The following is a 23483-nucleotide window of genomic DNA, read 5'->3' as shown; positions in this document are numbered from 1 at the left end:
CCCCAGATGGCCAAAGGCATTCAACCCTCCATCAATTGTACACACCTTATTCTTTACTAGATAGAAGAATAAGGGGCTCTATTACACATTGTGGTGATTTTTTCCACCTACATTGTGTGTTCTCTCTCTCTCTCCCTCCTTCTCTCTTTCCACACACGTACCACATTTGTGCACTCTAGACCACTTGGGCCACGTTGGACTTCAAGTGGGAGATTGTTAGGTTAATTCAAATCCTCACTGAGAGCTCTTCTTCTCCCTCTCACTCCGCACGCATCGTGCACTCTACAAAGAGAGGAGAAGAAGAAGATGGTGTTGAAATTGTGTTTCTAGTATGAAACAACACAATCTATCTCATAAATCGCTCCTTTGGAGTCAAAACTATGCAACCCATGAGTATTTTTGAGGTTTTAATACATTTGGGACATAATAAAGATTTGTAATTTTCTCAGTGTAGAAGTTTTCAATAGCTTACAGCAATACTTTGAAGGTTTAGACACCGCATCATGCATCATTGTTTTTGTGTGCTTTGTGCTTAAAACTTGTTTTAGGATACTCTGAATCATGAAGATAGCCATTTGTGAGCTCTATGTTGAACATCATCACTTAATCTCCTTTGAACTTCTTGGCATGTTTCTTCCTTATGCATTAGTCTACCTAAAAAACTTTGAGGGCATGAGAGAAAGGGTGTGATTTTCAATGTTGGTTGTGGTGTTGAAGGTTGGTGTTTTTACAAGGCATGTGTGTAGGAGAGTTGCAGAGACATTGGGTTCTACTTCCTCACAACATGTGAGATGGATGGTTCGACACTAAAACAATACGCTTCCATGTACTGAGCTATCATTTCAAGTTGAAGAATCTTAATTATTTTTTAAAAGTGCATGGGTTTATACACGGCCTAGATAGGGAACATTGGCGTAATGTACATACGTAAACCCTAAAATCATGCAAGGTGCAATTAAAAGTGCAAATATATGGAATCTCGTCCCCCGCCTATAGTAAAGCTAGCTAAGAAGCCCAAAGTCTTGAGCACTTCGACTAAGCAATGCATGCCATCATTTTCCTTTTCAGAGATGGTGTACTCATAATTGTGTTCTTAATCGTTCTAACACTAACAAGAGACTCTCCTCACCAAGAGCATTCATATTGCTCTAGTCGTGGGGAAAGAGGGTCCAGAAAAATTGAATGGCAATGGATTTCACACTTGGCACACCAAGGTGAAGGGCTATTTGGTGAGGAAAATATATGGGCAAGTTGCTCAAAATGGGTTAAAAAATACACGCAGTAATATTTATTTTAGGAAAAAGAGGTTGTGCTTGGTAGTACTTTGGGCAATATGTATTCCAAATTGGTTTATTTATGTTGGAATTTTTGAGACCTTCGAACTATTTTTTACGACGCAATGCAAGGACCTCCCTTCACAATTAATACTGACATCAAACAAGTTATTTTCACTTTGAAAAATTGCTATGTATCAAGCTCTTATTTGTACGCCACCATAGTAGCATTGTTTGTTGAAGGGACTTGGCTATAAGTGCTTTGAAGATGGAACATTGCAATATCTTTTCTCTAAATATATTGTTAGTGAACGCTTAGCATGGAATTTTTCAGGAATGCATAGTAGAACTATTCTCATACCATTACCTTAGATTGCCTCTTGAGAACTCGTGGCAGCATACAAAGGCCAAAAACTCATTGATGAAGTTGTGGGACATGAAATTTTGCGATCGAATCCTAAGCACTCGTGTGTCTACAAATCTAGTATTCTAATCAAGGTGATTTAGCTTGAGTGGGTGCGGTTGCAAATGCATTTATGGACAGGAGCTAATGGAGTTCACTTGAGGTACTACAAGTAGTTGTTTGTAAGCTCTTCGTGATTTCGGCACAACACCATGGGACCTATAGAATACTTGAAATAGGTGTAGGCTATAGTCTTGTTCTTAATGTTGTCACCTTTGCTTGCAAGTTGAAAGCCTCTGGCTTTGTAGGAGATTTTACAATAGGTCCAAGAAGCACTTCTTCTAGTTTTGAAATGGCATGTATGGGCTAAGGACACTTTGCTTGCCAATGTAGTTGTAAATATGTAAGCCCAATGTGGTGCATTCTAAGAAGCACAAAAAAGTGTTTGTTGAGCTTTCTTCTTGGAGCATTATCTCATGGGTGGCTTTGATGGACTGATATCCTCAACATGGACTTACTTAAGAATTCTTGAATTGAACTGATATCCTAAGCATGGACGGACTTGAGAATTCTTGAATTTTTTGGCAGACTCATCAATAGGGGCTCTCTCCACATGCAGTTACTTGAGTTGGCTTCTTTAGAGCTTGTGGCAACATAGGACCCACATCAAAAGGGCCAAAAACTTCAAGTTGAACACAAGAGTGTATGTTGTTCCATAAAGGCCCACAACACAAGCTCTAGAAGTTTACCTAGCCCCTAGCCTCAAACCTTGCCCTTACTGAAGTCAAGTCAAGCTTACTTCAAATAACCTCTAGAAGTTTACCTAGCCCCTAGCCTCAAACCTTGCCCTTACTGAAGTCAAGTCAAGCTTACTTCAAATGCTGAGCCATCCATTTTGACCAAGAGTAGAGCAACCATGGCTTGTGTTCACCCATGAGGCCACCCACATAGCGTGTTCTTGACCCATGCTTAACATAGAGGACGCAAGTATATCAGAAGCATGTTTTGGCGTCGGATCATGGATAAGCATAAATACATACATCCACATATATTAAACAACCAGCATGAGCATTTGCTAATCTTATCACTCAATAACAAGATACATTTGTTGCCAACTTGTACTCCTAACAAGTAATATCTAAATTTGGCAACATCTGCTGACTACATTTTTTTAACACAAAAATGACACTCTAGGCACGGTGTACATGCAAGGCACTCCCTATCCCCAAACATATGCTAAAAGCTCTCACAAGATCGCTCTTACCCCGATTGCTGCAAATGATCATGGTCTTCCCCCTACAATTTGTTTATAATGCAATGCATAATCAAGCTTAAGAGGCCTTAAATGCTGTTGAACTACAAAAGTTAGTTAAGTAGACAGGCAAGGTGTATCCATGTCTGAACCAGTAATTTCATTTAGCACCAAAAACAATATCACTAACCTATCATCATATGCCCACCAGCCAGCTATGGACGAACGACCCTGCGCTTGTTTAATGCAAGTTGCACATTGGACAAGCTTGCTTTATACACTACACCATCTAGCATCAAGAGAAGGCAAAACCCCCAAATTCACTCTCAAAATTACTAAGAATGAGCAAGTTGAGCTGTTTTATCAAGTAATAATCTATATCTCCCAAGTCATACCTGTGAAAGGAACAAGAAAGAACCTCGGGAAAGTACAAAAGGTAACAGAACAAACAGAATATGTAACTCGCCGACTGAACAATGAGCCACTATCGCCCCCAATCTGCTAACGGGGATGTATGTCTTCACGCAAGAAGGATGGCCTCTGCTAACAAAAGACAAAAACTTCAATCCTTTTTCTACAGAGGAAAAGCTTTACTCCTTGTCGTCACTGCAAGGTCTCTTATGCGTTAAGCTGCCCCTCATATCATGAGGAGACTCTGGGCTCCTCTTCCTAATATACCTTGGGTGAAGAGGTTTTGGTTTGAGAAATGAGAATTGGCTTTTCTGAACACCCGCACTCGCGTACTCTGGATGCTCTGCCAAAAAACTGGAGGTAAATATATTAGACAGGTTTTGCATCTCTGTGATCCTCTACATAGCTTTCTGAAAAATAATATGCTAGACATACCGTTCGACATCACGCATGGACCGCAACCTTGTACCAGTTGGAGATCTATAATATCTGCAACATGTACACACAAAATGAACACCTCTATCATTATGGCAACAAATTATTTGATACAATTACCAATAGCAAACACGGATGTTCATATGCAGCTTGCAAAGGAGACTGTCAAAGTGGCCCTTGAGACCAAAACAAACTACAACTTTTACAAAACGGAGAGTGTATCACAATATCACCACCTAGAACTCAGACTTTGTGTGTGTGGGGGTAGGTGGGTGGGTGGGTGGGGGGGGGGGGGGGGGAGGGGGCTGCTTGCATTGCCCATTCTTCCCCACACACAGCCAGCTAGCACTCATCGGACTGTTCGTTGGCTCATTGCCTCCCCTTCACGCACAGCCCACTGCTTGTCTCAGCCCAAGCAGCTAGCTGCTGCACGGTACTCAGCCACAGCTCCCATTACTGCTGCTAGCACCCACCCTCAGAAAGAGGGATGGAGATGTTTCGAGATATGGCGCCATATCTCGAAACATCTCCATCCCTCTTTCTGGGCCAAGCAATAGATGATGAACTATGTGCAATATACAGACGTTGTTCTACTTCCCAAAGTGTGTGGAAAGCACACACCGAGTACACATATATAGTGGGGACTCCTAGCTATATATAGCATGAGTGTGGGCTCTCTATATAGCTCCAACACGTACACCCATTCACTTTCACACAGAGGGTTTCTTACTGCAAGCTCCCTCTTGCCTTCAAATAACAGACACAATCTTGTCCAAATCCCTGCTGAAAAAGACAAAACTCCTCTGTCATCTACCAGCTGAAAAACGCAGGTTCTGAAGTGTTCTTTGCAACAAAATCGAAACATAGCACCATCAGCCCTGTCACAATGCAAAAACGCAATCTGGAGAGACTTTTTTTTTCTCTCCACTTCCATTAGTTACCCAAAGGTCTACAATTTGTCACAGAAACAGAAGCATGCACTTAATACTTTCGAATTAATCAACCTTTTTCATATGAGATTACACACATAAAGATATGACGCAAAAGACGGACACGGCACTAGGGACCAGAAGATGGGCTGATCCCCATCCTTGAAGGAGATTTCTTATTATTTATGAACAAGGGGGGGGGACCAGAAGATGGGCTGGTCCCCCCCCCCCCTTGAAGGAGATTTTTGTTATTTCTGAACAATTACAAGCACAAAAATCCGAAACAGCATACGCTGCTCGTATTCCAGATACTATTCTAAGTATTCATAAGCTTATTGGCTGAAATTTTCATACCTGTAGTTGTGAGTGGCTAATTCTGCTTCATGCTGAGATTTCCTAAGCGGGAAATACGTTTGCTATTATCTGCTCACATAGGGAGTACCCACATGAGTTCTCTTGGCTGAATTCTGCTTCTGAACGCAGTCGGAGTGCTGAAATTTGTGTGGACAGCCGGTTCTACCCTTGTCTGAGTGCGTCTATTCCCCGCAGGGACGCACACAAGCTCTGTGGGCTTCCCTACACCATTCCCGCGCTTCGTGGCCTCTAGCAAATCATTGGAGAGAGAGAGAGAGAACAGGCTGAACTGAGAGCGGAAAGAGGAGAGCCTCTACGTGGGTGAAAACTGCTGCAGAGAGTGTCCAATGTGAAGCGCTACCTCCTTTTATGGCTAGCACTGGGTTTTTGTCTACTAGATGGCGCCAGCGCTGGAGTTTTCTAAATCTCACACTAGGAGTTCATTTTTTAAATACTTTAATAATGTGGCTGCGTCGGGCACTAATTTTTAAATGTTTTAAACCTTTCACTTAAAAATAGGCATAAAAACCCAGTTTCTTGACCGAACTGGAGCATAATTAGCTTGGCCATTTTCATGCCTCTACCGACTCAGCATGTCTTCTCCCGCCGGGACATATTTACATTGTGCCCGGCCGGCCATTTGCGTGGGCGGCCACACTGAATATTTAATTATGACTTTTTTGAGTCCACTAGGGACACCATCTTATTCATGCACTTGTCCGAATCTGTTCTGCGCTGCGCCTGGCTACTGCTCTACTTATCATACTATCAGAACACGAATAAATTCCCAGATTACACTGGAAAAAGTTACCCGTTCTATTTTAAGTAATTAATTGGTACCAATAAATTCATAAGTTCATAGATTCATTCTGTGTGCACAAAAATCATTTTCATATTATCTGAAGCCGTAGCTAAAATATTACATCCCTTTGGCTTCTATACAGTTGTCCTCAACTGTAAGGCTTCATGATACTTATGCAGGATGTGTCACGTGCACATCTAACCCTATGTGCATGTGGACAAGCTATCTCACGTCTAGGGTTTAAATCAGCCTAGGAAGAGTTCTGGCACCTTTGTGAGCCTGTGCATAGGCCGTGCATGTCCAGGCACTTAGATTAGTTATCCTTTGATTGCACACAGCATAATCATTAGCATGGCATTCAATACCCATCATGAGCATTTTACAGAGCATAGACCCCTTTTTCCCAAAATACACATTTTTCACTTATTTATTAATAAGTGACTTTTGTTGGAAAAGTAAGTAGGGCAAATTGCTAAGGGAATATAAAAGAAACCCAGTGGTTACTCAATGTTGGCCGCGCACCTAGAGGAAGCCGAGGAAGGCGTGCCTCTTTCTTTCAATTGGGGCGACTTCCAAGACAAGCTCAAGGCGCGGTTTATGCCACCTCAGTACCTAGCGCGGTTGATAGAAGATTGGTGCAATCTCAAGCAAAATGGTATGTGTTCCCTTTTCACAAGCAAGGAATTCACTTTGTTTCCCGATTTTCCGTTTCGTCGATCGCTTTGACATGTTTCTTCCTTGGCATGCCACAATCTCAATGTAAGGTGCAGCGGAAGTGAATGTTGAACTGTGCTCAAGACGAGTGCTCCGAACTGTGCTCAAGGGTTCCTTTTACTTACGGAAGGGAGAGCCTTCCGTTCCTTTAGTGAGAGTGCAATGGACACAAACAAAGTGGTGAACACTGTGAATGAAGATGCTGAGACTGAGAGATAGAGACAGAAGAATACGACACCATAATGTTGTCAAAACCCTCCTCCGAAGGCCCCACTCTCTATGGCGAGAGCGGTCTACTATTGATTGCACATATCTCTACAATGCTTGGACTTGCCGACGATGTCGCCGACAATGAGGACGACGACAAGATGGGCTGAAATCTGAAAATGCTAAGGGCTGAAATCTGCAAATCTCTATCTGCTGAATTCTGACTCTATGTCGGTGAAGATGTCGATGGCGACGATGCGACGACGACGCCTGAAAACGCAGATGTTGAAATCTGCGTTTTCCGGGCTGAAACTGCAAACCTTGGTGGATCTGACCGTGCGCGAGGAACTGTTGCGGGAAGGTGAGATCTGCGAGGTCTGGGACTTCTACTGCGGGGTCTAACTGCTGAAAACTGAAAACGCTGGTCTACTTGTTGGTTCTGTCGCGAAGATCTGCAAAAATGTTGGTTGGTCTTGCTGATCCAAAAACGCTAGGCTGAATTCTGTACTTGCGGTGGAAATCTGCTGACGCTAGGTCTGATCTGCTGTCATGCTGTGGAATCTGCTAACGCTAGGGCTGATCTGTTGTCATGTTGTGGCCGGGGTTGATCTGCAATGCAAAAACGCTGGGGGCTGATCTTGATGCAAAAACGCTGGGCCTTCTGATGGCTGAAAACGCTAGGTTTTACCGCCGGTGGGGAATCTTGTTGAGAAGGTGCCTGTTGAACGCGAAGTTCCTACTGCGTCTTCTGCCAGAAAGTGCTAGCGCTAGGTTTCCTTATATATTTCCTCGCTGAATTTGCCCTACCCAGTTCCCAACAAAAGTCGCTTAATAAATAAGTGAAAAATGTCAAAAATAGGGAAAATAGGTCTATGCACTTTAAAAATGCTCCAGATGGGTTCTGATGGAAATCTGATGATCATACTGTGTGCAACCAGAGGATATGCATCTAATCTAAGTGTATGGACATGCACGGTCTGCGAACAGACTCACAAAAGTGCCAGATCACTTCCTATTCTAGACTGACTTGACTGAACTGAACCCTGGTCATGCTGGTCCACGGACACATAGGGTTGGATGTGTCACGTGACACTTAGAAAGAGCACAAGCAAGATTGTCCATCAAACATCAGCATTTCCGTTGTGATTTGCCACAGTTGATAGGTTTACATTGAAAGGTCAAGATTCAACCTTCCTTTTTGCGTGTGTAAGGGTTTGTCACTCCGCCACTTTGTTCATCTGCATTGCATGCATAATCATTTAGGAAGAATAGTATTTTTCCAGTCACTCTACATGGAATGGATATGATTATAATTTCGTGTTGGAAGTGGTTTCAAGAATTTTCCTCCTTGGGGATTCTTGTAGAAGGTAGACACACGACCATAGCTGAAGTTCGAGCATTGAAGCCGCAACAGATCACTTTTTTCGCTTTCGACGTGGCCCAAATAAGCAAGCATTGCAGACCTTCATGAAGTTCGAGTATCGCACGACCCACGCATCAGAGTGGGCGGACGAAGAGTTCTTCGCAAGATTCCAAGAGTTGTTGGCGCACTCTCTCGCCACCATACAGCTCTGTATCGTGCAACGGAAGTGAATGTTGAACTTTGCTCAAGATGAGTGCTCCGAACTGTGCTCAAGGATTCCTTTTACTTACGGAAGGGAGAGCCTTCGTTCCCTTAGTGAGAGAGTACAATGGACACAAACAAAGTGAATGACACTGTGAATGAAGGTACTGAAAATGAGAGATAGAGAGAGAAGAGAATACGACACCAGGGAGTTGTAAAACCCTCCTCCGAAGGCCCCACTCTCAATGGCGAGAGCGGTCTACTTATGATTGCACAAATCTTTACAATGCTTGGACTTGCCAACGATGTCGACGACGATGAGGACGACGATGAGACGGGCTGAAATCTGAAAATGCTAATGGCTGAAATCTGCAAATCTTGTATCTGCTGAATTCTGACTCTATGTCGGCGACGATGCGACGACGACGCGCTGAAAACGCAGATGCTGAAATCTGTGTTTTCCGGGCTGAATCTGCAAACTACGCAGGATCTGACCGTGCGGCGAGGATCTGCAGCGGGAAGGTGAGATCTGCGAGGTTCGGGGGTTCTACTGCGGAGTCTGAATGCTGAAAACTGAAAACGCTGAGTCTATTGCTGATTCTGTCGCGAAGATCTGCAAAAATGCTGAGGTCTTAGGCTGATGCAAAAATGCTAGGGCTTTTGCTGGTTCTGTTGTCGCCGGTTGTCTTGCAGATGCAAAACGCTAGGCTACTTTGTTGTTCTATTGTCGCCGGGAATCTCCAAGTGCAAAAACGCTGGCTTCTACTGTGGAAGAAAACGCTAGGTCTCTGCTTGGCAAAAACGCTAGGTTGGTCTTGGGGGGTTCTATTGAGAAGGTGCCTGTTGAGCAAAGGTGCTCCCGCTGCCTCTTCTGCCAGAAAGTGCTAGCGCTAGGTTTCTATTTATACAAACTTGGCAAAATTGCCCTACCTACTTTCCAACAAAAGTCACTTAATAAATAAGTGAAAAATGTCAAAAATAGGGAAAATAGGTTTAATGCACTGGAAAATTTCCCTTGGTGGATTCTGATGAATTCTGATGGGAATACTGATGATCATGCTGTGCACAACCGGAGGATATGCATCTAATCTAAGTGACTGGTCATGCACGATCTGCAAACAGACTCACAAACTTGTTTATCCAATTGACTATAATGATATACATACAAAGGTACTCCAATATCTACTCACTCTCAGTCAAAAGCAGTGTCAGAGAGTGCCAGATCACTTTCTATTTTAGACTGACTTGAGTGAAGTGAACCCTGGTCATGTTGTAGCTTGACCACGGACACATAGGGTTGGATGTGTCATGTGACATCCCCTCCTTTTCAAAGTGAGGTACTAGCACCGAACTGTATGGCGTCGAGGGAGATCGCCCACAATCGAAAGCACTCTTCGCCGGCCCACTCTGAGGTGTGGGTCGTGCGGTACTTGAACTTCATAAAGGTCTGCAAAGCTTGCTTCTTTGGGCCACACCGAAAGTGACACAAAGTCTCCTGTAGCTCCTTCGATGCTTCAACTTCGTCTAGAGTCATGCTTCTTTCTTCTTCAAGAATCTCCATGGCTGAAAATTCATGAAACCACTTCCAGCACAAAAACATGAACATACCTATTCCATGTAAAGTGACTGGAATTAATCTCGTCTTTTCTAAAGACTGTGCATGCAATGTAGATGAACAAAGAGACGGAGTGCCAAACCGTTCACCACACACACGCAAACAATGAGATCGAATCTTTCTCTTCTGATCTAAATCAATCAATTGTGGCAATTCACAACGGAAATGCCCATGCTTGGTGCTCATACTTTCTTGTGCTCTTTCTACAACTGTGTCGTGCCAAGGAAGAGACATGGAATGTGACTTCCTTGAATGCATACTTTTCAGCTTTTCATGAATAATCCGCATACATCCGTGCTCATTCATGAGTGAAACGTGCTCAACATACAATACGTGCTGACTAATCATGCGAACAGATAGTACTTCCTGTGAGGTTTCTTTGGACCTAGGCTCGAAGCCAAGATCGGTTCTTCCTGAGGGCGTTCTTGGGACCTAGGCTCGAGAGCCAAGATCGGTTCTTCCTGAGGGGGTTCTTTGGACCTCGATTCGAGAGCCAAGATCGGTGCTTCGTAATTGATCGTTTTTGCAAGGAGGTTAGCTTCACTAGAGAAAGTATCAACTAACACATCATCCTTGTGAACAATCACATCATCTTCATGCAAATCATCATGCTTGTCATTATCATGCAATGCATCATGCTTGTCATTGTCATTCAATCATCATCATACAAATCATGCGTGTCATGCTTGGGAGAAGAAGAGACGGAGAGAGTCTCCTTTTCCTGATCCTCTTTAAACTGTGCCTGCACAATAGAAAAGAGTCGCAAGAACTCTTTCATGTGTTGATCACTCTTTACTTTTCTTGCTTTGTTTTTACGATCAAATTCTGCTTCTCTTTCGTTGTTCTCGCGCTCGTGCTCATGCTCTATGGCTGCCATTCTGTTTTCGTATTCACAATCTATGGCTGCCCTTCTTTCTTCGTAGGCCTTTCTTTCTGCTTTTCTTTCTTCGCGTTCTAACTTCCTTTCCATAAACAACTGCTTCAACTCCTCCATCATCACCTCCAAACGAAGTATCCATTCCGCTTCGAGTGATGACCATCCACTGAAGTCTTGGGTTCTTGTGGGTTCTTGTGGTCTTGGGTTCTTAAGTTCACGAGGAACCTGGGTTCTTGGCTGTCTTGGTTCTTAGGGTTCTTGAGGGTCTTGAGGTTCTTGCGGTTCTTGAGGTTCTTGCGGTTCTTCTTTCGCTTGCAATATGTGTTAGAGAAGGATCTTCTCTTCACCCGAGTTCTGCTCTTTTCCGCGGACACACCCCTTGGCGGCCTTGCGCTCACACAAAGGTTGCTTTTTCCCACCTCACGTCGATTGGTTGGCCACTAAGTGCACGGTCCGCTCTCAATGAGTGAAAAGACGCAAAAAGGGGAAGCTGGACAAGCCCTTCTTTCTTGGGTTTCCTGTCACTCTTCAAAAACACGACTAGGAATCGACATGCCCAAGTGAACTTGGGTTCATGCGACCTCAACAAGCAAAAAAAATTATGTGGTTCTTGTGGTTCTTTCCTTGAGTGATACAGAACACTGCCAAAGCTCTACCAATGTAAGGTGCAGCGAAAGAGAATGTTGAAAATTTGCTCAAGATGAGTCCTCCGAACTATGCTCAAGGATTCCTTTTACTTACGGAAGGGAGAGCCTTCGTTCCCTTAGTGAGAGAGTGCAATGGACACAAACAAAGTGAATGACACTATGAATGAAGGTACTGAAAATGAGAGATAGAGAGAGAAGAGAATACGACACCAGGGAGTTGTAAAACCCTCCTCCGAAGGCCCCACTCTCTATGGCGAGAGCGGTCTACTTATGATTGCACAAATCTCTACAATGCTTGGACTTGCCGACGATGTCGACGAGGATGAGGACGACGACGAGACGGGCTGAAATCTGAAAATGCTAATGGCTGAAATCTGCAAATCTTGTATCTGCTGAATTCTGACTCTATGTCGGTGACGATGTCGATGGCGACGATGTGACGACGACGCGCTGAAAACGCAGATGCTGAAATCTGCGTTTTCCGGGCTGAATCTGCAAACTACGCGGGATCTGACCGTGCGGCGAGGATCTGCTGCGAGAAGGTGAGATCTGTGAGGTTCGGGGGTTCTACTGCGGAGTCTGAATGCTGAAAACTGAAAACGCTGAGTCTATTGCTGATTCTGTCGCGAAGATCTGCAAAAATGCTGAGGTCTCAGGCTGATGCAAAAATGCTAGGGCTTTTGCTGGTTCTGTTGTCGCCGGTTGTCTTGCAGATGCAAAACGCTAGGCTACTTTGTTGTTCTACTGTTGCCGAGAATCTGCAAGTGCAAAAAAGCTGGCTTCTGCTCTGGATGAAAAGGCTAGGTCTCTGCTTGGCAAAAACGCTAGGTTGGTCTTGGGGGGTTCTGTTGAGAAGGTGTCTGTTGGGCAAAGGTGCTCATGCTGCCTCTTCTGCCAGAAAGTGCTAGCGCTAGGTTTCTATTTATACAAACTTAGCACAGTTGCCCTACCTACTTTCCAACAAAAGTCACTTAATAAATAAGTGAAAAATGTCAAAAATAGGGAAAATAGGTTTAATGCACTGGAAAATTTCCCTTGGTGGATTCTGATGAATTCTGATGGGAATGCTGATGATCATGTTGTGTGCAACCGGAGGATATGCATCTAATCTAAGTGACTGGTAATGCACGGTCTGTGAACAGACTCACAAAAGTGCCAGATCACTTCCTATTCTAGACTGACTTGAGTGAACTAAACCCCGGTCATGCTGTAGCTTGTCCACGGACACATAGGGTTGGATGTGTCACGTGACATCCCCTCCTTTTCAAAGTGAGGTACTGGTACCAAACTGTATGGCGCCGAGGGAGATCGCCAACAAAATCCGGAATCCTCGAAAGGACTCTTCGCCGGCCCACTCTGAGGTGTGGGTCGTGCGGTACTTAAATTTCATAAAGGTCTACAAAGCTTGTTTCTTTGGGCCGCGCCGAAAGCGACACAAAGTCTTCTGTAGCTCCTTCGATGCTTCAACTTCGTCTAGAGTCATGCTTCTTTCTTCTTCAAGAATCTCCATGGCTAAAAATTCATGACACCACTTCCAACAAGAAAACATGAACGTACCTATTCCATGTAATGTGACTAGAATTAATCTCGTCTTTCTAAAGACTGTGCATGCACTGTAGATGAACAAAGAGACAGAGTGCCAAACCGTTCACCACACGCGCAAACAATGAGATCGAATCTTTCTCTTCTTATCTAAATCAATCAATTGTGGCAATTCACAACCGAAATGCCCATGCTTGGAGCTCATACTTTCTTGTGCTCTTTCTACAACTGTGTCGTACCAAGGAAGAGACATGGAATGTGACTTCCTTGAATGCATACTTTTCAGCTTTTCATGAATAATCCGCATACATCTGTGCTCATTCATGAGTGAAACGTGCTCAATGTACAATACGTGCTGACTAATCATGCGAACACATAGTACTTCCTGTGAGGTTTCTTTGGACCTAGGCTCAAGAGCCAAGAGCGGTTCTTCCTGAGGGGGTTCTTGGGACCTAGGCTCGAGAGCCAAGATCGGTTCTTCCTGAGGGGGTTCTTTGGACCTCGACTCGAGAGCTAAGATCGGTGCTTCGTGATTGATCGTTTTTGCAAGGAGGTTAACTTCACTAGAGAAAGTATCAACTAACACATCATCCTTGTGAACAATCACATCATCTTCATGCAAATCATCATGCTTGTCATTATCATGCAATCCATCATGCTTGTCATTGTCATTCAAATCATCATGCAAATCATGTGTGTCATGCTTGGGAGAACAAGAGACGGAGAGAGTCTTCTTTTCTTGATCCTCTTCAAACTACGCCTGCACAATAGAAAAGAGTCGCAAGAACTCTTTCATGTGTTGACCGCTCTTTTCTTTTCTTGCTTTGTTTTCACGATCAAATTGTGCTTCTCTTTTGTTGTTATCGCGCTCGTGCTCTTGCTCTATGGCTGCCATTCTTTTTTCGTATTCACGATCTATGGCTGCCCTTCTTTCTTCGTAAGCCTTTCTTTCTACTTCTCTTTCTGCTTTTCTTTCTTCGCGTTCTAACTTCCTTTCCATAAACAACTGCTTCAACTCCTCCATAGGAGTTAATGCAATCCTTGTCGTAGATGGGAAAGAGAGAGGGTCGGAAAAACCTCCTGGTGGGGAAAATTCTTCTTCACCACCCTCATGCTCATCACCTCCAAACGAAGTATCCATTCCGCTTCGAGTGATGACCATCCACTGAAGTCTTGGGTTCTTGTGGGTTCTTGTGGTCTTGGGTTCTTAAGTTCACGAGGAACTTGGGTTCTTGGGGGTCTTGGTTCTTAGGGTTCTTGAGGGTCTTGAGGTTCTTGAGGTTCTTGCAGTTCTTCTTTCGCTTACAATCTGTGTTAGAGAAGGATCTTCTCTTGTCACGTGACACATCCCAACCCTATGTGCCCGTGGACAAGCTACACCACAGCAGGGTTCAGTCAGTCCAGTCAAGTCTAGATTAGCAGTGATCTAGCACTTTTGTGAGTCTATTCGTAGACCGTGCATGCCCAGTCACTTAGCATAGATGCATATCCTCCGGTTGCACACAGCATGATCATCGGAATTCCCATCAGAATCCATTAGCATCAGTTAGGGAAATTTTCCAGTGCATTTAGCCTATTTTCCTTTTTTTTGGTTATTTTCACTTATTATTTTTAAGTGACTTTCCAACAAAAGTAGGTAGGGCAATTTTGCTAAGTTAATATATAAGCAAACCCAAGTTAGCACTTTCTGGCAGAAGAGGCAGCAGGAGCTTCTCGCTCAACAGGCAACTTCTCAGCAGTAGCCCCCCTCAGCACCCACAGCAGATACCCTCACCATCCTTCCACTTCCCTTGGCGTTTTCCCCTACAGAAAGCCATCGCCCACAACCTCCTTGTCCTGGTGGTTGTCCCCCACAGGCAGCCCCCATCACTTGCGTTTTCAGATCGTTAGCAAATCAGCCAGCTTAGCAGTTTTGCAGCGTTTTTCAGCATTGAGGAAGCTGCAGATATCAGCGTTTTCAGCAGGTACAGCCAACCCAAAAACGCAGCCAAAAAGGTGCCACAGCTCAACGTTTTTTGACCAGCCATCTCAGCATTTTTTATCAGCAAATTCAGCCTTGAAAAACGCAAGTTTTCAGCAGATGAATCGCAGCAGAACCAACCCAGATCGGTTGCAGAAGTCCCCCCATCTTTAGCCCAAGAAAACGCAGCCAAAACAGTCATTTTCAGCCACCGAAACAGCCATAAATTCAGCGATTAGAAGATCCCAGATTTCAGCCATTAAGTCGTCGTCATCATCGGCATAGTCCAAGTTGCATCAATCCATTGCATTTGCATTGTACACCTTTGTGCAATCAAAGTAGACCACTCTCGCCGACGAGAGTGGGGCCTTCGGAGGAGGGTTTTACAACCTCTCGGGTGTCGTATCTCTTCTCTCTCCTTCTCTCAGTCTCATTCACTTGCACGCACAATATCCACTCACTTTGTTCGTGACCACAGCACTCTACAAGACGGAAAGCTCTATCTTTCCCTAAGAACTAAAAGGAACCTTGAGCAATAAAGATCACTAATCTTGAGAAAATACAACATTCATTCCGCTGCACCTTACATTGGTATCAGAGCTTTGGAAGTGTTCTGCATTACTCAAGGAAAGAACCACAAGAACCACAAGAATTTTTTTTGTTTGTTGCGGTCGCACGAACCCAAGTTCGCTTGGGCGTGGCGATTCCTAATCGTGTTTTGTTGAAGAATCCCAAGAAAGAAGGGCTTGTCCAGCCTCCCCTTGTGTCTCTTTTCACTCATTGAGAGCGGACCGTGTACTTAGCGGCCGGCCAATCGACGTGAGGTGGGAAAAAGCAACCTTGGTGTGAGCGCAAGGCCGCCAAGGGGTGCGCCCGCAGAAAGGAGTAGAACTCGGGTGAAGAGAAGATCCTTCTCCAACGCGATTTGCAAGCGAAAGAAACCTCAAGAACCTCAAGATCCTCAAGAACCCAAGATTCTCACGAATCAAGGACCTCAAGAACCTCAAGACCCTCAAGAACCCAAGTTCCTCGTGGACTTAAGAACCCAAGACCCCAAGAACCCACAAGAACCCACGATTGCAGATTGGTCATCACTCAAAGCGAAATGGATACTTCAGTTCGAGGTGATGAGCATGAGAGAGGCGAAGAAGAATTTTCCCCACCAGGAGGTTTTTCTGACCCTTCCCCATCTACGACACCGATTGCATTAACTCCAATGGAGGAGTTGGAATTGTTGTTTATGGAACAGAGTTTACAACGCAAAGCAAGAAATGCCACAAGAATGGCAGCCATAGCGCGTGAGCGTGAGCAAGCACGCTTGGAAGCCAAAGAACGACAAGCCAAATTGGATCATGAATTCAAAGAAAGAAAAGCAGAAATGGAACGCAGACAAGCAGAGAACCAAGCAAGACAAGCATAATTTTATCGCGAGAACAAAGCACGACTGCAAGAGATGTTGCGACTCTTTTCTCAAGTGCAGGCACCGATGCAAGAGATTCGGGAAAAGGAGACTCTCTCAGTCTCTTCTTCTCCAAAGCAAGACGCACGGGATTTGCATGATTGTGTGAAGCATGATGATGATTTGATTGACAATGATTTGCATGATGATTTGAATGACAATGATAAGCATGATGATTTGGATGCCAATGATTTGCATGATGATTTGGATAACAATGACAAGCATGATGGTTTGCATGATCAAGATGTGATTTCTCACAAGCATGATTAATTGCAGCAAGATGATGTGATTGTTCACAAGGATGATGTGTTAGTGGATGCTTTTTCTAGCGAAGCTAACCTCGTTGTAGATTCAAGCAGTCACAAAGATCTGATCTTGGCTTTCGAGTCGAGGTCCAAAGAACCCCCATAGGACAATTTGATCATTCAGGACGAACCGATCTTGGCTCTCGAGCCTTGGTCCAAAGAACCCTCACAGGAAGTGTTGTGTGTTCGCATGACTGATACACACGCATTGTTCGAGTGTTTCATTCGTGACGGTTTCCTGTATTTTAGTCAGCATCGTTATGTGATCCCTTTTCCTAAGCATGACATATTGTATGTTGAGCACGTTTCTCTCATGGATGAGCACGAATGTATGCGGATTGTTCATGAAAAGTTGAAAAGTTTGTATGTAAGGAAGTCACATTCTGTCTCTTCCTTGGCATGACACGGTTTCCGAAAGAGCACATGAAAGTATGAGCACCAAGCATAGGCATTTCCATTGTGATTTGCCACAGTTGATTGATTTCGATCAAACAGAAAAGATTCGATCGCATTGTTTGCATGTGTTTGATGAACGGGTTGTCACTCCGTCTCTATGTTGATCTACATTGCATACACAGTCTTTAGAGAAGACAAGAAATTTTTCCTTCACTTTACATGGAATGGGTATGTTCATGGTTTTGTGTTGGAGATGGTTTCACGAATTTTCAGCCATGGAGATTCTTGAAGACGAAGGAAGCAGGTCTCTAGACGAAGTTGACGCAAGAAAGGAGATTCAAACGACTTTGTGTCGCTTTCGGCGCGGCCCAAAGAAGCAAGCGTTGCAGACCTTTATGAAGTTCAAGTACCGCACGACCCACACCTCAGAGTGGGCCGGCGAAGAGTCCCTTCCAGGATTCCAGATGCTGTTGGCGATCTCCCTCGACGCCATACAGTTCGGTACCAGTATCTCACTTTGAAAAGGAGGGGATGTCACGTGACACATCCCAACCCTATGTGTCCGTGGACAAGCTACACCACAGCAGGGTTCAGTCAGTCCAGTCAAGTCTAGATTAGCAGTGATCTGGCACTTTTGTGAGTCTATTCGTAGACCGTGCATATGCAGTCACTTAGCATAGATGCATATTCTCCGGTTGATCACAGCATGATCATCAGAATTCCCATCAGAATCCATTAGCATCGGTTAGGGGAATTTTCCAAAGCATTTAGCCTGTTATCCTTTTTTTTGGTTATTTTCACTTATTATTTTTAAGTGACTTTCCAACAAAAGTAGGTAGGGCAATTTTGCTAAGTTAATATATAAGCAAACCCAAGTTAGCACTTTCTGGCAGAAGAGGCAGCAGGAGCTTCCCGCTCAACAGGCAACTTCTCAGCAATACCCCCCCTTAGCACCCACAGCAGATTCCCTCGCCATCCTCCCACTTCCCTTGGCGTTTTCCCCTACAGAAAGCCATCGCCCACAACCTCCTTGTCCTGGTGGTTGTGTCCCCCACAGGCAGCCCCCATCACTTGCGTTTTGAGATCGTTAGCAAATCAGCCAGCTTAGCGTTTTTGCAGCGTTTTTCAGCATTGAGGAAGCTGCAGATATCAGCGTTTTCAGCAGGTACAGACAACCCAAAAACGCAGCCAAAAAGGTGCCACAGTTCAGCGTTTTTTATCAGCAAATTCAGCTTTGAAAAACGCAAGTTTTCAGCAGATGAATCGTAGCAGAACCGACCCAGATTGGTTGCAGAAGTCCCCCCATCTTTAGCCCAAGAAAACGCAGCCAAAACAGTCATTTTCAGCCAACAAAACAGCCATGAAATTCAGCGATTAGAAGATCCCATATTTCAACCATTAAGTCGTTGTCGTCATCACCGTCGTCGTCGTCGGCATAGTCCAAGTTGCATCAGCCATTGCATTCGCATTGTACACCTTTGTGCAATCAAAGTAGACCACGCTCGCCGACGAGAGTGGGGCCTTCGGAGGAGGGTTTTACAACCTCTCGGGTGTCGTATCTCTTCTTTCTCCTTCTCTCAGTCTCATCCACTTGCACGCACAATATCCACTCACTTTGTTCGTGATCACAGCACTCTACAAGATGGAAGGCTCTCTCCTTCCCTAAGAACTAAAAGGAACCTTGAGCAATAAAGATCACTAATCTTGAGAAAATACAACATTCATTCCGCTGCACCTTACACGTGCACTTAGTGGCCGGCCAATTGACATGAGGTGGGAAAAAGCAACCTTGGTGTGAGCGCAAGGCCACCAAGGGGTGCGCCTGTGGAAAAGAGCAGAACTCGGGTGAAGAGATGTAAGGTGCAGCGGAATGAATGTTGTATTTTCTCAAGATTAGTGATCTTTATTGCTCAAGGTTCCTTTTAGTTCTTAGGGAAAGATAGAGCTTTCCGTCTTGTAGAGTGTTGTGGTCACGAACAAAGTGAGTGGATATTGTGCATGCAAGTGAATGAGACTGGGAGAAGGAGAGAGAAGAGATACGACACCCGAGAAGTTGTAAAACCCTCCTCCGAAGGCCCCACTCTCGTCGGCGAGAGTGGTCTGATTGATTGCACGAAGGTGTACAATGCGTATGCAATGGACTGATGCAATGGGACTATGCCGATGATGACAACGGCGATGACGACGACGACTCGATGGCTGAATCTATGATCTTCTTAAGGCTGATTCTTGAACTGTTTCGGGGCTGAAATGACTGTTTTTCTTGTTGCTTTACTGGCTGAAAATGACTGTTGTGTCGGGGCTTAGGGCTGAATAAAAAACGCTGACCTTCTGCCGTGTTCTGGCTGCGTTTTTATGTCCCTGTAAAGGGCTGGAAACATTGGTTGCTGCCGCTTCCTCAATGCTGGAAAACGCTGAGATGGCTGACTGTTTAGCGTTAGTAAAACGCCAAGGCTAGATGTGCTTGAGGCTGAAATCGCTGAGGGTGATCAAGGGTGGTTAGCGTTAGCGATGACTTGATGTTGCTGCCGGTAAGGGCTGAAAAACGCCAAGCATTTGGAGGTCTATGGCGATGGCTACTGGAGATGGAAAACGCCAAGGGAAGTGGGAGGATGGCGAGGATCTACTGCTGGGGAGGGGGGGGGGGGTACTGTTGAGAAGTTGCCTGTTGAGAGGGAAGCTCCTGCTGCCTCTTCTGCCAGAAAGTGTGAACTTGGGTTTGCTTATATATTAACTTAGCAAAATTACCCTACCTACTTTTATTGGAAAGTCACTTAAAAATAATAAGTCAAAATCCCAATAAATAGGAAAATAGGCTAAATGCATTGGAAAATTCCCCTAACTGATGCTAATGGATTCTGATGGGAATTCCGATGATCATGCTGTGTGCAACCAGAGGATATGCATCTATGCTAGTAGTGACTGGGCATGCACGGTCTACGAATAGACTCACAAAGTGCCAGATCACTGTTAATCTAGACTTGACTGAACTGACTGAACCCTGCTGTGGTGTAGCTTGTCCACGGACACATAGGGTTGGGATGTGTCACGTGACATCCCCTCCTTTTCAAAGTGAGGTACTGGTACCGAACTGTATGCCGTCGAGGGAGATCGCCAATAGCATCTGGAATCCTAGAAGGGACTCTTTGCCGGCCCACTCTGATGTGTGGGTCGTGCGGTACTTGAACTTCATAAAGGTCTGCAACGCTTGCTTCTTTGGGCCGCGTCGAAAGCGACACAAAGTCTTCTGTGGCTCCTTCCTTGCTTCAACTTTTGTCGAGTATCCTGCTTCTTTCTTCTTCAAGAATCTCCATGGCTAAATGCAGGAAACCTTCACGAATGAAACACTCGAACAATGCGTGCGTATCAATCATGCGAACACATAATACTTCTTGTGATGGTTCCTTGGACCAAAGCTCGAGAGCCAAGATCGCTTCTTCGGGCTCTTATCGAATCTTCTTGTGGGGGTTCTTTGGACCTCGACTCGAAAGCCAAGATCGGTTCTGCGTGGTTGATCGACTCTACAACAAGGTTAGCTTCGCGAGGAAAAGCATCCACTAACACATCATCCTTGTGAACAATCACATCGTCTTCATGCAATTCATCATGCTTGTCTTTTTCATCCAAATCATCATGCAAATCATTAGCATTCAAATCATCATGCTTCTCATAATCATGCAAGTTATGTGTGTCATGCTATGGAGAAAAAGAGATTTGAGAGAATCTCCTTATCCCGAAACCTTTCAACCTTGTCCTGCATAGTAGCAATGAGAGATGGAGAAGGAGCAATGTCCTCTCCATGAAAGACGATAGGAGAATCACTGTCGGCATTAATAGTTATAGTGTTAGCCTTAAATTTCATGAGAGCATCATTATCACGAAACCATCGAATACCCAAAATCATATTACATCCTGAGAGAGGAGAAACAACAAATCTTCTAGTGAAGGCAGTCTGTTGAATTGCAAACAACACATCAAGGCATTCCTCGGTGATGAGAGCGTCCATACCAGGACGAAAGCTAGAGACCTCGATAGAAGATCTCGGATTAACTTCGAAGCGGGCTCTCTCAACAAGAGAAGAATTGATCACATCATGCATACTACCTGGGTCAAACAATATGACAAAACGGTGCCCCGACGTACGACCATAACATTTAATGAGAGAATCATCAATGGGAGGGTCCTGAGAAACTGTGGGCACAAACGCGTTATCATTCATTGCATTGACAAATGTAGTGGGTGTTGTGGGTTCTTTAGATTCATTCGATTCAAGCTTAGGACATGTTCTTTTTATGTGACCCTTAATGTGACAATGAAAACAACGACCTTCCTTAAAATAAGTGCTTTATTCTTCCGAAGTGATGTAACCTCCTACAATTCCTTGTGCTACCTTTTCATCTGGAGTAAGCTTAGGTTTAGCAATTGTGTTAGCCTTACCCTTAGATTCATTGGAAGAATTCGTTGATGAGATACTGTTGGAAGATTGGTTAGAAGAGTTATCATTCTTACCATTCTTACCGTTCTAAGGGTTCTGAGAAGTCTGCGAGGTACTTGTGGAAGTCTTGTTCTCCTTAGGCTTTCCCTTGTTGTGCTTCATCTCCTGTGCGAGAGCAATCGCTACCGCCTTGTTGAGATCGATTGGATCGAATACCTCGACATCGTACTTGATATACTCGTCCGATCCAAAGAGAAAAGCCTCTTTGCGCTCATCATCCGACATGCGTAATTGGGTACCTAGCTGCAAAACACGATTAGAAAAAGACATAACCGGCATACCATTTTGCTTGAGAGCGCGCCAATCGTCTTTCAACCGTGCGAGGTACTGAGGTGGCATAAACTGCGCCTTGAGCTTGTCTTGGAAATCAGGCCAACTAAAAGAGAGGGGCGTGAAATCGTCGGCTGCCTCTAGGTGCGCGGCTAGCTGTGCCTCTTGCCATGCGTGGTACCAATTAATGGCATCACCGGCAAGGTACATAGCTACCGTCAAAACTTTGTTATTGCTTGTCTTCTTAATTGTCGCAAAATAAGCATTAAATTGATGCAACCAAGAATGAATAACTGTAGCATCCATCTTACCGTCATACTTACTGAAAATCAACTTTTCTGTAACTGGATGGTTGGAATCCGCGTCGTGGCTGGCGCCACCTAACGAACTTCCACGATCTTTGGGTGGTTCGGTCTTCGAGGCTAGGACTTGGGCAATCAATTCTTGAGTGTGTAGCTCTCGTCGAGCCTCACGCTCGGCCTCCAAGGCCAATCTATGAGCGGCACGATCGGCCTCCAATGCTGCGTTTCGTGCTGCCGCTTCTTCCTTCCTTGGTTCTTCTCTTTCTTTTCTTGCGTCGCGCTCGCGTTCTAAGGCAAGGCGCTTGTCTTCCTCTCTATCCATCATGGCCATCATCTCCTTCATCATTGCCTCCATAGGGTCTGGCGTAGATGGCGAAGGGGGAGGGTTGGAAAAATCTCCTGGTGAGGAAAATCCTTCGTCGCCTCTCTCATGCTCATCACGTGAATGCGAAGTATCCATGCCGCTTAGGGTGACGACCATGCACTATGAGCTTGGGGTCTTTAGCTCGCGAGGAACTTGGGTTCTTGAGGGTCTTGAGGTTCTTGAGGTCCTTGATTCGTGAGAATATTGGGTTCTTGAGGTTCTTGAGTCTTGAGGGTCTTGGGTTCTTGGGGTTCTTGAGGTTTTCTTTCGCTTGCAAATCGAGTTGAGAAGGATCTTCTCTTCACCCGAGTTCTACTCTTTTCTGCGGGCGCACCCCGTGGCGGCCTTGTGCTCACACCAAGGTTGCTTTTTCCCACCTCACGTCGATTGGCCGGCCGCTAAGTGCACGGTCCGCTCTCAATGAGTGAAAAGAGACACAAGGGGAGGCTGGACAAGCCCTTCTTTCTTGGGATTCTTCAACAAAACACGATTAGGAATCGCCACGCCCAAGCGAACTTGGGTTCGTGCGACCGCAACAAGCAAAAAAAATTCTTGTGGTTCTTTCCTTGAGTAATGCAGAACACTTCCAAAGCTCTGATACCAATGTAAGGTGCAGCAGAATGAATGTTGTATTTTCTCAAGATTAGTGATCTTTATTGCTCAAGGTTCCTTTTAGTTCTTAGGGAAAGATAGAGCTTTCCGTCTTGTAGAGTGTTGTGGTCACGAACAAAGTGAGTGGATATTGTGCGTGCAAGTGAATGAGACTGAGAGAAGGAGAGAGAAGAGATACGACACCCAAGAGGTTGTAAAACCCTCCTCCGAAGGCCCCACTCTCGTCGGCGAGAGTGGTCTACTTGATTGCACGAAGGTGTGCAATGCGTATGCAATGGACTGATGCAATGGGAC

At 44.8% G+C, this 23483-nt stretch overlaps 1 protein-coding gene across 2 annotated transcripts in view; it reads right to left on the bottom strand.

Moving 5' to 3' along the window:
* Positions 1-3237: 3237 nt before the first annotated feature.
* LOC147418532 (methyl-CpG-binding domain-containing protein 2-like) overlaps positions 3238-23483 on the bottom strand; it is a 28877-nt gene continuing 8631 nt past the window's right edge. Inside the window, exons 2-4 of one of the 2 annotated variants that reach the window (XM_086507430.1) lie at positions 3776-3829; positions 3608-3683; positions 3238-3469 (exon numbers count right to left, since the gene is read on the bottom strand). In XM_086507430.1, coding sequence (XP_086363556.1) covers positions 3431-3469; positions 3608-3683; positions 3776-3829 — 169 coding nt within the window. In that variant the 3' untranslated portion in view covers positions 3238-3430. Of the gene's footprint in view, positions 3470-3607; positions 3695-3775; positions 3830-23483 lie in introns of both variants that reach the window. The other variant, XM_086507429.1, reaches the window with a different exon arrangement.

Source organism: Adiantum capillus-veneris, chromosome 30, assembly GCF_014529385.1.
Source record: "Adiantum capillus-veneris isolate H3 chromosome 30, ASM1452938v2, whole genome shotgun sequence".
NCBI lineage: Eukaryota > Viridiplantae > Streptophyta > Polypodiopsida > Polypodiales > Pteridaceae > Adiantum > Adiantum capillus-veneris.
The sequence above is the reverse complement of the archived record's forward strand: the minus strand, read 5'-3'. Positions and strand labels throughout refer to the sequence as shown.